Raw genomic sequence first — 16,103 nt, forward strand, 5'->3', positions numbered from 1 at the left:
GGTACTGGGGGTTAGGATATCAGCATATTTGGGGCGGGGCAGATACAATTCAACCCATTAACAAGGGGATAAAGTAAACTTCACACATTTAAGTTCTGAGGGCAAGTCATAAGGCAGCAGTTTTGTTTAAAGGAGACAAAATTGTTATTTTCGTATTTACAAGAAAGTACATAAAACATATGCATATATTATAAAGGAACTACCCATGTAACCCCCCTCTCTCACCAGAGAAGCCCTGTGTGCCCCTCCTTCATCAAGGCCCTCCTCTGGCCTGACCGGACGGTGGTGCAGTGGATAGAGTATCGAACTGGGATGCGGAGGACCCAGGTTTGAGACCCTGAGGTTGCCATGCCAGTTTGAGCGCGGGCTCATCTGGTTTGAGCCAAGCTCACCAGTTTGGACCCAAGGTCACTGGCTTGAGCAAGGGGTTACTCGGTCTGCTGAAGGCCCACGGTCAAGGCACATATGAGAAAGCAATCAATGAACAACTAAGGTGTCACAACAAAAAACTGATGATTGATGCTTCTCACCTCTTTGTTCCTGCCTGTCTGTCCCTATCTGTCCCTCTCTCTGTTAAAAAAAACAAACACGCCCTGGCCGGTTGGCTCAGCGGTAGAGCGTCAGCCTAGCGTGCGGAGGACCCGGGTTCGATTCCCGGCCAGGGCACACAGGAGAAGTGCCCATTTGCTTCTCCACCCCTCCGCCGCGCTTTCCTCTCTGTCTCTCTCTTCCCCTCCCGCAGCCAAGGCTCCATTGGAGCAAAGATGGCCCGGGCGCTGGGGATGGCTCTGTGGCCTATACCTCAGGCGCTAGAGTGGCTCTGGTCGCAACATGGCAACGCCCAGGATGGGCAGAGCATCGCCCCCTGGTGGGCAGAGCGTCGCCCCTGGTGGGCGTGCCGGGTGGATCCCGGTCGGGCGCATGCGGGAGTCTGACTGTCTCTCCCTGTTTCCAAGCTTCAGAAAAATGAAAAAAGAAAAAAAAAAACAAACAAAAAAAACCACAAAAACAAAAACAAACAAAAAAAACCCTCCTCCAGGATCCATCCAGCATCCCACATTGCATTTAGTCATGCCTCCTTCTCTCCAAAGTATGACAGTTCCTCATTCATCTTGTATGACCTTGATATTTTTGAAGAGCACTGACACTTTCCAGGATGTTTCTTAGTTGGGATTGTCTGAGGTTTCCTAATGACTAGTTGAGGCTATGTATTTTGGCAAGAATCCCACAGAATTGTGCTCCTCCTGTGTATCCCATCAGTTGGAACATAATGTCCTCAAATCTTTTTGATCACTTAATGAGGGTGGTGTTGTTAACTATCAAGTTAATACTTTTCCATGTGTAGTAGTATCTTGTGGAGATACTGAGACTGCAAATTATCTTGCCATGTTTTGCCCGCTACATTTAGTATTCTCCAACAATTCCTCTTTTAACAATTCTTGTGTTGTTCGATGATTTTCTGCTTATACCATGCCTTCTGTCTCTACTAATTGGTATTCTGTAAGGAAAAGCTGTCCCACTTCCCCATTTATTTACTTCAATCATTTATATCATGGATATTTGACTCCAGGGCTTATAATTTGTTACTAGCATCAGTTATTTTTTCAGATTGTCCCAAACTTGGCCATTGGAAGCAACATGTCGTCCTTTGACATACGCTTACTCCCCTCATTTTATGAGTACTTACTTACTTTTTTGGCATCATAAGATGTTCCAAACTCATTTTCTAATTTCACTGCCCCACCACAGAAACAACCATCTCTCCAAGGAGCCCTAGTTTCTCTCACAAGAGAATGGTAGAGATCAATATTTAAGCACTAGGTCTGCTCATTACTACTGAGGTATCTTTGGTCACAACTGCAGACAAAGCTAGGAAATAGATATATGTATACTCACACACTCATTTATATTTCTCTACACATCTGTTCACAGAACCATGAGTTGCTAACATCTCCAATTCCAACCCAACACCACAGTTTATTTGTGCCTTTCCCAACTTTTATTTTTAAGTCCTTTCTCAATGAGAACCTCTGCTTTCATTATCCACAATATATTTGCTCAATCTTAATATGAAAAGGTATTTTTAGAATTGCTAATCCAGCCCCCTACACTTTGTGGATAGTTCACGTTATCTTTAACCTTATAGTATTTAGTCAAAATCCTGTTTTCCAAAGTTGCTGGTCGTATGCTGGTTTTCTTTCATATCCTCATCCAGTGTGGTAATGTCACTCATTTGGAATATAGGCGGTTCATTCATTAGTTTGTAGGTTGAGTTCCCTGCACAACATGGTTGATTTTATATTTTGGAATATTATTATAGTTCTGAGTCAGAGGTAAACAAAAATATGAGAGGTGTCACTCATTTAAAATACTCCATTCCTAATCACTTCCTACCCTGTACCCACCCACTCTGTAGGTAACTCACCTCACTAGTTTCTAGTTTAATTCTTCCTCTTTTGCACAGACAAGTAGATACATATTCTTATATTGCCTTCTTTATTACACGAAAGGTGGTAATCTGTAGATCCTCTTGCACTTGATTTTTCTCAACAGTATATCCTGGAAAATGTGCCAGTTCATAGAACTCTTCCTTGTACTTTTTACAGCTGTTAAGGACTCCACTGTGTAGATGTACTAGTTTATTTCATAATAGTGCTCCTATGTATAGACTTTATGTCATTTCCAGTATTTTGCAATGACAACCAATGCTGCAATGAGTAACCTTGTGCATAAATGCCTTTGCATTGCTACTTTCCTACAAGTGGGATGGCTGACAACAGGTGAAAGTATATTTTGGTTTTATTAAGTACTGCTGAGTTTTTATCCAGACAGGCAGTTCTCATTTGCACTTCCACCAACAACATTAGTGTTTCACCAACGGAATGTACTGTCATCCTTTTTTTACGTTTCTCCTATTCTCATAGATGAGAAATAGTATGTTTTAATTTGCATTTCTCCAACCATGTTTGAATTAAAAAAAAATATTTTAGGGACATTTTATATCTTTTTTTTGGTGGTGAATTGACTATCTTTTCCCATTTTTTTCTATAAGGTTCTTGGTCCTTTGTCCTTCAATTTTTAATAGTTGGCCTCAGGACTATTCAAATAATGAACATTGAATATATGAACTGGCACTTTAAGTTTCCCATTAGGACTTCAACTAAGTATGTGCCTACCATTATACGAGTATATACCAATGCAATATGAGACACTCTACTGCAAGTTTGGTTCTATTTTCATTTGAACACCAAAGCACATGTAAACGCTAAGAAACACAGGTCAATATGCTGAGTTTGTTTGTTTGTATAGCCAAGTCTTATAAAACAGGGTTATCTTTTTTCATTATGGTTTTCTTGTATTTCTTTTTAGCTCATATATTCAAACACTGTCCTGCCAATGTTATCACTGAGCTCAAATGGGGCTTCACTTTTTTTTTTTTTGCTTCACTACCTTTGAGAAAACCAATACTTAATGTTCCAAAGCCAGACATAAATTACTTTTTGGTTGATTACACACATTTTAGTATCATTTACATTCATTCCTACTCTATTAGAAGAGACAATTTTCCTGTTAATAGTGTATTTTTTGGCAAATAAACATAAAAATTGTATTTATTGAATGATTTTAGAGAGAAAGAGAGAGAGAGAAACATCAATTTATTGTTCCACTCATCCAAGCATTCACTGATTAATTCTTGTATGTGCCCTTACCAGGGACTGAACTCACAACGTTGGCGTATTGGATAATGTTCTAACCAACTGGGCTACTTGGCCAGGGCCTAATTATGTATTTTAAAAATTTGTATAACAATTCAGTTCAGTTTCCATACACAGGGTGGTGAAAAATTAGGCTTATAGTTATTTGAATAGAAAATAATACCATAATTAATAAATAACAGTATAAGAAGAAACTTCATTGTGTACACAAAACCATAAGCCTACTTTTACCCTACCCTGTATTGTTGAATTGTATAATTAATTATATGCTACTCTTTCAAAAATCTGCCCTCCATTCAGCCGTCTTTAATCCAGAAGACAAATAGCATCACTATCTTTATGAAGATTACAACTTTGGAATGGTACATGTTGAGACATTAAAAGTTGCATTTATTTCTTAGTGACTGATCTTCTAGCTCTTAAAACGTGTCCATACGATGCCACAAAAATTAACCAAAGATTAAAGACTCAATTACAGTATTAAAGATTCAATTACAGGTGCCACTATTACATTATTTGTGATACCAATAATAAAATGAGCAAAGAGTAGAAAGCAGAAAGGAACACTGCTTTGTTGGCTGATGTGAGAAGAGATTTGTAGAGAAAGTGGTGATGAACTAGAGAGGAGTCCATTCACTCCTCACCCCTGCTGCCCAGGATGAAGGCTAGTTAAGGTTGCTGTAGTAGAGCTGTATTTTAATGCTCCATCTGTTTTTAGGGTATTAAGTACATCTGCTGGTTTTTCTTGTTTTATTTTAATCATTAGTTGCTCTTCTTATACTTGATTTATAAAAGAATTAGGCTAGACAGCATGGAAAAGAAATACATTAAACTTCTGGAAAAGCTAACAGTAGTTTAAATATAATATCTAAGCAATCATCCTCTTCTTGGTAGAGAGTATAACTTTTCCTACCCACCCATTATAAAAAGAGTTAATGGTACAATCAATGATTTTGGTATGACCACTTTAAGAAAAAATATTTTACAATAAAAATACTCAAGAATCTCTATTTCTGCTCACCTTTCCCTCGGTCCTCCAGGACCCAGTTAAAACAAAGATAGGTGACTTTCCATAAGAGTAATGTTAAAGCTTAAAAGAATATTGCTGAACACCCAGGGAAGGCCTACGAAGGTTGAAGACCTAAGTGATTGAAAGTATTAGTTTCACACTAAGAAATTCTTTATAAAGCTTTCTTATAGTTTAAATGTGCTTTTGTGCTGTTTGAGAAGAAAATAATGATTACATCAATAACAAAAAGAACTTCAATACTGTAAAGAGTTTCATCACATTTTAGAAAAATTTTTAAAAAGGACATTAAACATTAAAAGGACTATTTTAAAAAATATGCTTAGATACATGTAAAAACTGTGGATGGGCTAGAAAAATACATTAAAAAAATGTGGTTATAATAAAAAAAAGAACACTTTTATACATAGGATTTTATTTTGCACTGCTATAACAATTTCAGTATAGACCAAGGAAAAAAAGAAAATAAAGGATAAACCCACCACAATGAGTAAATTACTAAAGCTTTTCTACTTTTTAACAGGGTCTTCCATCTGGCAGATTTATGGTCATATCCTCTTCAAAATAGACAAGATGCTTACCATATTTTAAAGATTCTAGGTTACCACAGAAAGAAAAATTTTACATAGTCACTGTACATCAACGTTGAAAAACTGTCCTGCATGAAAAATATACTTAGAAATCATGTGAATAAAAGAAAAATTAGTGTGTTTAAGGAAAAATTAAAATCCTCATCACGTGCCACCTCAACGTGGACATTCCTTCTTCTTAGAGTCACTTAGGTTGTATGGAGTTCTTGCTTCCACCCATTTCCCTCATTACACTGTTCCTACCCAGCAGTATTCATTAAGGCAAACAAATCCTTTTCTGAAGAGGTCTTAAAGAAATCATGGACAAAGAGCAAACTTTTAGCATTAAAAGAGGTTAACATATACATAGCCTTTATAATGTACATTAAGCATATTTTTCTTGGACTAGTGACAAGAAAAGATGAACATGCTTGCTAACAATGTCAAAAAGTTTAAAATTCAGTGTCCAAGCAATTCCTAACAATGCTTCGGTAGCTTTAAGCTCTAAACAGTTCAGAATTTATGCAAATGCATTAATGAATTCAAGCTTGGCAAATTACACCCAAGCAGGTTATTAAACTATATACACAGTAAGTAAATGATAAATACAGAATTAAAAGAATCCTTCTGTTTTTCCTTATAGCCTTGGAAATTGACAAACTTTTTGAGGACAGTTCTATTAATATTAAACATTGTTTGGTGTTGGGAAACCTAACTACACAAACCAATTTAAAATACTCAAGATGACTCTGTAGTGTTTAATACAATTCAGTTCTAGGTAAGGGCACAAGACAACATTTAACAAAAATAATCACATCAATTGACCTAGAAATCAAATGCAAATAGATATGAATACAATCTCCAAAATCTGTCTTTTTAAGTGAACATTAACCATTTATTCAAAGTTATACAAGAATTTAAAAGATTAAAGTCTTCTGCGACATAAAGCCATTTTGAATAGTTTCATGTCTCAGCTGAGCAAGAGAGGGTGAATGAAATAGTGAGGAGGCCCCATTTGGGTAGCGAGACAGTAAAAACACTCAACAGCAGCCTCCCCCCGCCTGCTGTCCTCCCTGATTGCCTGCATGTGTGGCATTGGTAGCAGCATGCTGAGGGCCAATTTTAATGCCATTTGCCTGAAATAAAAGACAAAAGGATTACAAATGTAACTGGATCCAATAAAAATCTATTTAATTCTTAATGATACAATTTTACCAAACAACTCAGAAAAACATTAAGGAGATTTTTTGCAACAATCAAAACAATCTCTTCTAGAGGATATTTCTTCTGTTTAGAAACAGTATTGTGGAAATATTTCTGAAAATAATTCTTTAGCCCATCAGGAACCGGGTACACAGAAACTGGATAGTGCTGCTTTTCAGGGAATTCTCACAATAGAGAAAATGTTTAAAACAATTACTGCAAGTCATCTTTGAAGGATAAAAATATGTAAAGCCTATGCTGCTCTAATACAATGTCAAATCTTTTCTCTAGACAGCATTTCTCTTCCATGTTGAATCAGCTGTACAGACTAAGGGCATATGAGTGTTCTGTGTCATCAATAATTTCTATGATCCCCAAAGACATGGCAGCTTGCCAAGAACCCACACACAGAGCAGTTCTTTCATTCATCAAACTCACACTTATGTCTTAACCCTCACTCCCTCAAGTGGATTTTACCTAAAAATACAACACTTTGAGAAAAGTAATACAGTAGCTTCAGAAATTAAGCTCTTAAGGAAACTTTACGTCACAGTAAATCTCAGATTTATAGTGCTTGGCAGTTGTTCTGCAACAGTAGTAGCCTTGGGGTTTCTGGCACTAGTTCAGTATTGACAGCAGCTGATGTGGTTTCTTTTCGCTCTTTTGACTCCTCTTTAATAAAAAGCATGCCCTATGGCTCATTGGTTTTGCCCCCTCTAGGCTGGTAGCAACTTCTTGAGGAATCAAGGAGTCACACTTGGCATTAGGCCAAATAAATCGCACGGCCTGTTAGCTCCTGACAGTACATTACAATCAAAGCTGCACCAGGCACAGTACAGCAGTCAGCTACTATATGAAACCAGACAGAAACAATGAACATGTGCTTTTACACAGAGGCCCAATTACTGTTCAGTTTATGTGGCATTCATCTCTGAATGGTGTCGTCTTTAAATTAAGATCTGCTGCCATATTAGCCTAGAAGATAGGATTTAGAAACCGTAATACTCCAAATTAAAATAAATGAGAAAAACAAGCACTTTCTGGAAAACTTAGGAAATTATAGTTTAGTTTTAGCAAAGACTACTGAGACCAGTAATGAAGAATCTCATTTATGTACAGGTCAAGATGCATACATACAATGGCTTCCTAACACAATGCTTTCCTAACTGCAACTGGGGGAGAAATAAGTTTTTCCCTTAGAAGCAAAAAGTGTTTTTTTTTTTAAAGTAGTGGAGAGCACAACCGCAGTTCCCCACTCCCACAAATTATGCAGTTGAATTTTCCACACTTGGGGAAATTGCAAGGGTCAGCACATCCAGAGTTCAATGGATAAAGCTTGCCCTGGGAAAACCACCTTCCTGATCATGGTGTCTCCCCTGACAAGTATTAGAAACAAAAATTCTTAACATACAATGGCAAAAATGTTTATGTAACAGTAAATAATATGCTGTGTCCACACAGTGGGAATTTAGGTCAAAATGATGACCACTGATTGGTAGACACTCTGAATTACATGCTTCAGAGCTTTCCATTTTATGCTAACCATGTTGATCAAAACTGCTCAAAATAATTTTACAAAAACAAAATCAAAAACAAAAAAAATAAACCGGTGCTAACTGCCAATTATACCTATAATTTAGCTTCCTAAAAGTGCTATGCTACACTGGGAGTAATTTCCAAATTGGGCATTTCCCACTTTCATACTGACTACGGGGAGAGTATCTTATTAGTGAGACAGTATACGCATTTATACAACTAGAAAATTATTCCCCAAAGCAGATATGGACATGTGGATGAAAGTGAATTTTCTTCTCTCTTTGGAGGATTTATATTATTTTGCATTGCTTACAATAAATGGATAGAGTCACTCATTTTAATCCATTTGCACATATAAAGTGATGCTATACTAGAACATAAACATTTAACTATTATACAGCATCCAACAAATTTTCAGTTAGATGATTATTAACTAATGTGTTAACTCAGTGGTCAGCAAACCACGGCTCGCAAGGCACATGCGGCTCTTTGGCCCTTTGAGTGTGGGTGCAAGGGCCAGCTTAGGAGTACCCCAATTAAGTTAGTAACAATGTACCTACCTATATAGTTTAAGTTTAAAAAATTGGGTTCTCAAAAGAAATTTCAATCGTTGTACTGTTGATATTTGGCTCTGTTGACTAATGAGTTTGCCGACCCTTGTATAACTGATATCACATATTCATTTTATGGTTTAAAAAATATAAAACCATAAATCTTAGTAATTAAGCTCCAAATTAATTGAAGTATATGATTGTCTAATCATGATGCTATACATCTAAAACCATAAAAAATAACAGTAAATTGTAACTGAAAAATAAAATTTAAAATATTTCATAAAAGCATAAAACCCAAATATTAGCAAATAAATTTTATTTGCAAATATTAGCCAATAAATTTTACTTGTGTATATACCTCATTATTAATGTCAAAGACTCCTTCTTGGATTTTTTCATAAATTTCTTTTGCTGTATTAATAAATGCCTGAAATATAAGATAGAGAAATTAGTTCAAATTATTTAAAACCACAATAGCAAAAGGACATTACAAATATTGATTGATATATGACCTATGCAACTTACGACCATTTGACTTTATGACCACAATCGCTAGCCACGACTGCTCCGCGTCTGGCAGCGCAAGCGTTGCCCAGCTGGGCGTACAACAGTGAGGACCAGCTTCCAGCAGCACTACCATCTCCGCATGCACCAGACTGTTATCAACTGTTATCCCAGACTAGGTACAGCAATTTGTGTTTTGGATATTTTTCATCAAACCCCTCCCAAGATGTCTACCAAGAGGAAATTGTCTTTGCAAATATTAAATCAGCCTGACCAGGCGGTGGCGCAGTGGATAGAGCATCGGACTGGGATGCTGAGGACCCAGGTTCGAGACCCCGAGGTCGCCAGCTTGAGCGCGGGCTCATCTGGTTTGAGCAAAGCTCACAAGCTTGGACCCAAGGTCGCTGGCTCAAGCAAGGGGTTACTTGGTCTGCTGTAGCCCCACGGTCAAGGCACATATGAGAAAGCAATCAATGAACAACTAAGGTGTCACAACGTGCAACGAAAAACTAATGATTGATGCTTCTCATCTCTCCGTTCCTGTCTGTCTGTCCTTGTCTATCCCTCTCTCTGACTCTCTGTCTTTGTAAAAAAAAAAAAAAAAAAAATTAAATCAGTTGTACTGGTAATGCAGTGTTTTACTTAAACCTGACGAATGTAAAAATAAGAAACAAAATGGTGTAGAGATGATACAAATGGCATAAAATGAACAAAGAAAATTATGATATATAACAATGAAAGAGAATTATGATAAAATATTACTTAAAGATTTTTATAACATCATTTCACAGTACTGGACATATAGCCTACTCAACTTACAACCAAATCGTGTTACGACCGGTCTGTCGGAACCAATCGTGGTAGTAAGTTGAGCACTAGCTGTATATAAAAAGCTCTACAGAATATCATAAAGTTCAACACAACAAAATTAACCAGTGTAATTATACCATAGTAATAGAATAACAAAAATCACATAATCATTTCAATAGATAGAGAAATGGCATTTGACAAAATCCAACAAACTTTCATGATAGAAACATTCAACAAAATAGGACTAGTAAGGAACTTCCTCAACCTGATCAACAAGCATCTAAGAAAAACCCATAGCTAACACCATACCCACTGATGAACACTAAAAACTTTCCCACTAAGATCAAGAACAGAGCAACAACATATGTGAATGTTCATTAATATATTAGCAGCAATAGCCAAAAAGTGAAAACAGCACAAATGTTTTCACTGATGAATGAAAACCAAAATGTGGTATCACTTTATAATGGAACTTTATTAAGCCACAAAAAAAATGAAACACTGATTTATGCTAAATATGAGTAAAGCTTAAAAACATTATGCCGCCCTGGCCGGTTGGCTCAGCGGTAGAGCGTCGGCCTAGAGTGCGGAGGACCCGGGTTCGATTCCCGGCCAGGGCACACAGGAGAAGCGCCCATTTGCTTCTCCACCCCTCCGCCGCGCCTTCCTCTCTGTCTCTCTCTTCCCCTCCCGCAGCCAAGGCTCCATTGGAGCAAAGACTGCCCGGGCGCTGGGGATGGCTCTGTGGCCTCTGCCCCAGGCGCTAGAGCGGCTCTGGTAGCAATATGGCGACGCCCAGGATGGGCAGAGCATCGCCCCCTGGTGGGCAGAGCGTCGCCCCATGGTGGGTGTGCCGGGTGGATCCCGGTCGGGCGCATGCGGGAGTCTGTCTGACTGTCTCTCCCTGTTTCCAGCTTCAGAAAAATGCAAAAAATTAAAAAAAAACAAAACAAAAAACATTATGCCAAGTAAAAATAGGCATAAAAGACCACATTAGTACGACTCCATTTATATGAAATATTCAAAGAGAGAAACATAGACTACTGGCTATCAGGGGTTATGAAGACAGGGGGACTGACTGCACAGTGACTAATGAGTAGGGGGTTTCTGTTTGGGGTGATGAAAATGTTCTGTAATTAGCGGTAATGGTTGCACAACTTTGTGAATATACTGAAATCCACTAAATTGTACCTTTTAAAAGACTGAAATTTTTGGTATGTGAATTAGATCTCAAAAGAAAAATGATGGGGAGCAGGGGATACAATAGTGTGAGAATAGCATACATGAGAAAAACATGTCAACGACATAAACTGCAATACCTTCCATGTTGAAACTAGCTTACTTCTGGAGGTTACTGTTTCACACAAAATCCTTTTTTGCCAGGACAAGGTACTACTTATTACACAGTTTAAGAGGGGAAAATTAAAGGATGCTTATGATAAGGAGATAAAAAGACAGCTCAACTTCTATGCCATGTTGAATAAAGTTTCACCTCTTCCCCATACAGCATGCTACTGCATTGACAAAAAAATTAGTGTTAGAACACTGTAACAAAATTAAACCTCTAAATACCAAAATTAACCCACAAACATTCTATGGTTATACAAAGTATTAAAATACTTTATGCAAATACTGCCAATGCCACAGAAGGTGTTTCTAAATTAGCAGATTTGAGATCACAAAAAATAGTATTAATAAATCAGGTCCTCTTTAATTAGCATTCTATGAAAATTCATCAAGAAATCTATTCTTTACTAGCACTGATATAGACTTATTTCAAAATTTGAAAAGTAAACTAGGGTTCATGGAGAGGAACAAATCATATCTTTCATCTTTTCTACACTGGAAATATCTGATTGCTGAACTTGCCACCAGAGCTTTTGTTTCCTAATTAACAGGACTGATATGTTTTCACCTTTAAAGGCCTTACAGCTCTCCAGAGTAATCAATCTACTGGAGCTCAATTACTGCACCAAGAACACACAAGTCAGTAAGGGAGATGTGAACGACAGTGGCAGGAGCACAGAGATATGAATATGCATAAACTCTAAGTGGCTGATTGAATCATCAGAGAGGGTCATGACAATCTGCAGCAAAATAATGAGAATTCATCACTGCAGATTCATATGGCACTTTGGAAGTGAGTGTGCTTTTCATATGGGCACTAGAGTTAAAGTGAAGGAGAAACTGGTTTTCAGCCAACTATGAATTGATTTACATTCCTCAAAATCAAAGTTATCCTGATAAAGAAAAACTTTATTTCCAATAACATGTCAATTATAATGATGGCTTCAGAAAGGAGGCTAACTAAATACTGAAGCCAACAAATTCACAGGGTTGGAATTTCTTATAAGGGAGCCCACGTGTACATTTCATTACAATGTTACACAGAACTACAAGGTCCCATAAGTGAGTTCAAACTTCATATAAATGAATATTTGTTATAAAAGTCATTATAAATGTGCCAATTTATGTAAAAAAAATTATTTTACTCATTTGTTGATAAATCACTTTAGAAACTGGCTTAAGAAAGCTATGCTAGATAACATTTTCCAAGTCACTACTTTTATTACCCAAGTAGTACTTATTATAGAGAAGATGCTATACAGATTATTTTATCTACATCATAGCAAAAACATTTAATACTATTATATTTAAAGATTTATTTATTCATTTTAGAGAAAAGAGAGAGACAGAGAAGGGGGGAGGAACAGGAAGCATCAACTCCAATATGTGCCTGACCAGGCAAGTCTAGGGTTTTGAACCGGCTATCTCAGTGTTCCCAGTAGACACTTTATCCACTGTGCCACCACAGGACAGGCATACTTAATATTATTAAGTGATTAATTAGTGATCAATTTTAATGAGTCCTTAGAGTTTAAAATTCAATGTGACAAATGCTGACATGAGTATACCTGGTTATTTTTTATTTTTTATTTTTTTGTATTTTTTTCCGAAGCTGGAAACAGGGAGACAGTCAGACAGACTCCCGCATGCGCCCGACCAGGATCCACCTGGCACGCCCACCAGGGGCGACGCTCTGCCCACCAGGGGGCGATGCTCTGCCCCTCCGGGGCGTAGCTCTGTTGCGACCAGAGCCACTCTAGCGCCTGGGGCAGAGGCCAAGGAGCCATCCCCAGCGCCCAGGCCATCTTTGCTCCAATGGAGCCTCGGCTGCAGGAGGGGGAGAGACAGAGAGGAAGGAGAGGGGGAGGGGTGGAGAAGCAGATGGGCGCTTCTCCTGTGTGCCCTCGCCGGGAATCGAACCCGGGACTTCTGCACTCCAGGCCGACACTCCACCACTGAGCCAACTGGCCAGGGCCTGAGTATACTTGTTTTAAAAGAGAGTAGCTATAAATTGAAATTATCCAGTTCCCAAATATAATAAACATTAAGGCTTATTAGAGATCAAATGAAACTTCTAAGAGCCTTGAGTGTCACAGACAATATCTGTTCACTAAAGCTGCAAAGCATCTCAAGAACCAAGAAAGACAAGAGATACATATCTGTTATAGAAAATGGACAAAATTTTCTTTAATTTCTCTTTTCACTCTAGTCATTAAAATTCAATCCCCATATATGTATTTTTCAAGATAGAGAGGTAACATTCTGAAATACCTCTAGAACACAGAAAAAAGAGAAAATTAGCAAGTTAACTAAATAGATACTACAAAAGCTTCACATTAAATGCTCATGCTTTAATAGGACAGCCTTAACTTGAAATTCCTTCTAATTTTAGACAGAATTTTAACCAGTTTTATCATTTCTATTTCCAAGGCTATTGAAGCAAATTCTAGGGGTGGAGGGATAAAGAGCAGACGTGATGGGTGTGTTTGTGTATGTAAGTGGGGACTGAGCATGTGCAGCATCAGGGATAGAGGCACTAGGGGAACTTGCACACGGCAGCAGCTGTGGCATGACTTGTGCAGACAGCTCCTGATGGCTGAGGACAAGTGTTAATGAAGATAGTCCAAGTCCTCCAGGAGAGAGGTTCTGTGTTTGCTGTTTAATGTAAGAAACAAAAAATCTGTTTTGGAAAACTTTTATTATTCTTATAAGGGTTGATGTTTCACAAGGGTAAAATTAAAAATCTATCTAGAATAGCCTGCTGGTGGTGGTGCAGATAGAGCATTGACCTAGAACACTGAGGACCCAGATTCAAAACCTCGAGGTCGCTAGCTTGAGTGTGGGCTCAACCAGCTTGAGCACAGGGGTCACTGGTTCAGCTGAAGCACCGCAATCAAGGTACGTATGAGAAGCAATCAATGAAAAACTAAAGTACCACAACTATGAGTTGATGCTTCTCATCTCTTTCACTCTAATAATAATAATAATAATAATAACAACAACATTTATCTGGAACACTTAATTCCTTATGTCAGAAAAATGAGCAAGCTGATAGCATATCTACAGAAAAATTTTAACATTAATGTACTATTTTAAAAGAATGTTTTTATTTATTTATTTTTTTGTATTTTTCTGAAGCTGAAAACGGGGAGAGACAGTCAGACAGACTCCCGCATGCGCCCGACCGGGATCCACCTGGCACGCCCACCAGGGGTGAAGCTCTGCCCACCAGGGGGCGATGCTTTACCCCTCGGGGGCGTTATTCTGCCGCGACCAGAGCCACTCTAGCGCCTGGGACAGAGGCCAAGGAGCCATCCCCAGCGCCCGGGCCATCTTTGCTCCAATGGAGCCTTGGCTGCAGGAGGGGAAGAGAGAGACAGAGAGGAAGGGGGGGGGGGGTGGAGAAGCAAATGGGCGAAAAGAATGTTTTTAATGTATTGATTTTAGAGAGAGAGGACGGGAAAGAGGAAAGACAGAACATTAGTTAGGGCAATACTTTTAAAACATGACACCTAAAGATCACAGGTTTTGTGACACATAAATCAGACTTTAAGAACATTATATTCATATACATATACTTCACATTTCACAATCAAAATATTAATAGGTTAAAGAGGAAAAATATTTGCTAAAGACACTGTGTCAAAGGACTGCATTATCAGCACTGTGAAACAATATCTAGGCAGAACCATAATTATGAAGTATACAGAGTCCCTTGCATCCAACAATCTGGCAAGCCTCTTGCGTTCCCATGCAGTGCTCCACTCCAGTATCAGGAGCCTCTCTTCATTTTACCATTAGCTCTTCCCCTTTACCCTGCTTTGATTAATTGCCATGTTCAGTCCTTTACCTTCATTAGCCATTAATTGCCTTCCACCTCAGGCACTAATTTTTCAACCCTTGGCAACAACAGTTGTATGAATGGTCCTGATAATATCTAAACCAAAGTAAAATTTCAGTGACTTTTATAGCACAAATTAAATAACAAAAAACTGTAAATGCATTAGGATTTAAATATATATTCAGTAAACACACAAAATTACGTGTATCCTGCCTACATCTTTTGTCCTTTACCAGACTCAGGACTTCTCTAGGTACTATGAAAGATAAAGGAAGAGGATATAGTTCCTCCTGCTGAAGTTAATGAGCACTGATGACTTAGGAAGAATGTGTGCAGGGCAGGACTAAGGCAGGACTAGGCAGATTTGGCTGCAGGACAATGTGCTAAGGGGGACTTCACAGTCTTCTCATGAGAGAGACTAGAGGCAAAATCTTTTATTTTCCATTATGGTTTAACATTTTTCAAGGCAAAATACTGAAAATCCTACAACAGAGTAATATTTAAATTATTCCCTTATATAACATGCTGCCACCTGGTGGAAAGATAAAAATTACAGCGTCTGTTAGGTTAGAATTCAAAATAAATCAAAGTATCTTAATTTTATTTAACTGTCTTGAACAGATGCTAGAGACAAAGTACCCTGTAAAGTAAGTGGTTCTTCAGTTTTCTCCTAGAACTGGAAAACATAAAATAACTAGAATGCTTTTTAATTTTCTTCTCACTTGCTAACAATGCTTATGGACATTACAGGTGTCCATTTGCCGAAGCTAATGACAACCAATGGTTACTAAGTACTTACTATGCGCCAGTCACTATTCTAAATTATTATTTTTAATACTTTTTCTTATTTTTTAATTTTAATTTAATTTAATTTTTTTACAGAGACAGAGTGTCATAGTGAGGGATAGACAGGGACAGACAGACAGGAACGGAGAGATGAGAAGCATCAATCATTAGTTTTTCATTGCGCATTGCGACACCTTAGTTTTTCATTGA

The 16,103-nt window shown here is 37.9% G+C and overlaps 1 protein-coding gene and 2 non-coding genes across 3 annotated transcripts in view; 1 reads left to right on the forward strand and 2 right to left on the reverse strand.

The window, feature by feature from the left end:
* Nucleotides 1-5,141: 5,141 nt before the first annotated feature.
* RAB2A (RAB2A, member RAS oncogene family) overlaps nt 5,142-16,103 on the reverse strand; it is a 93,027-nt gene continuing 82,065 nt past the window's right edge. Inside the window, exons 7-8 of the mRNA XM_066378999.1 lie at nt 8,964-9,032; nt 5,142-6,448 (exon numbers count right to left, since the gene is read on the reverse strand). Of these exons, the coding sequence (XP_066235096.1) occupies nt 6,353-6,448; nt 8,964-9,032 (165 nt within the window). The 3' untranslated portion in view covers nt 5,142-6,352. The remainder of the gene's footprint in view (nt 6,449-8,963; nt 9,033-16,103) is intronic.
* On the reverse strand, nt 7,744-7,902 carry LOC136401744 (U1 spliceosomal RNA). The gene has a single exon (XR_010750745.1). It is a non-coding gene; the product is annotated as a U1 spliceosomal RNA (small nuclear RNA).
* TRNAS-AGA (transfer RNA serine (anticodon AGA)) lies at nt 10,464-10,539 on the forward strand. The gene has a single exon. It is a non-coding gene; the product is annotated as a tRNA-Ser (tRNA).

Source organism: Saccopteryx leptura, chromosome 3 (genome assembly GCF_036850995.1).
Source record: "Saccopteryx leptura isolate mSacLep1 chromosome 3, mSacLep1_pri_phased_curated, whole genome shotgun sequence".
Taxonomy (NCBI): domain Eukaryota; kingdom Metazoa; phylum Chordata; class Mammalia; order Chiroptera; family Emballonuridae; genus Saccopteryx; species Saccopteryx leptura.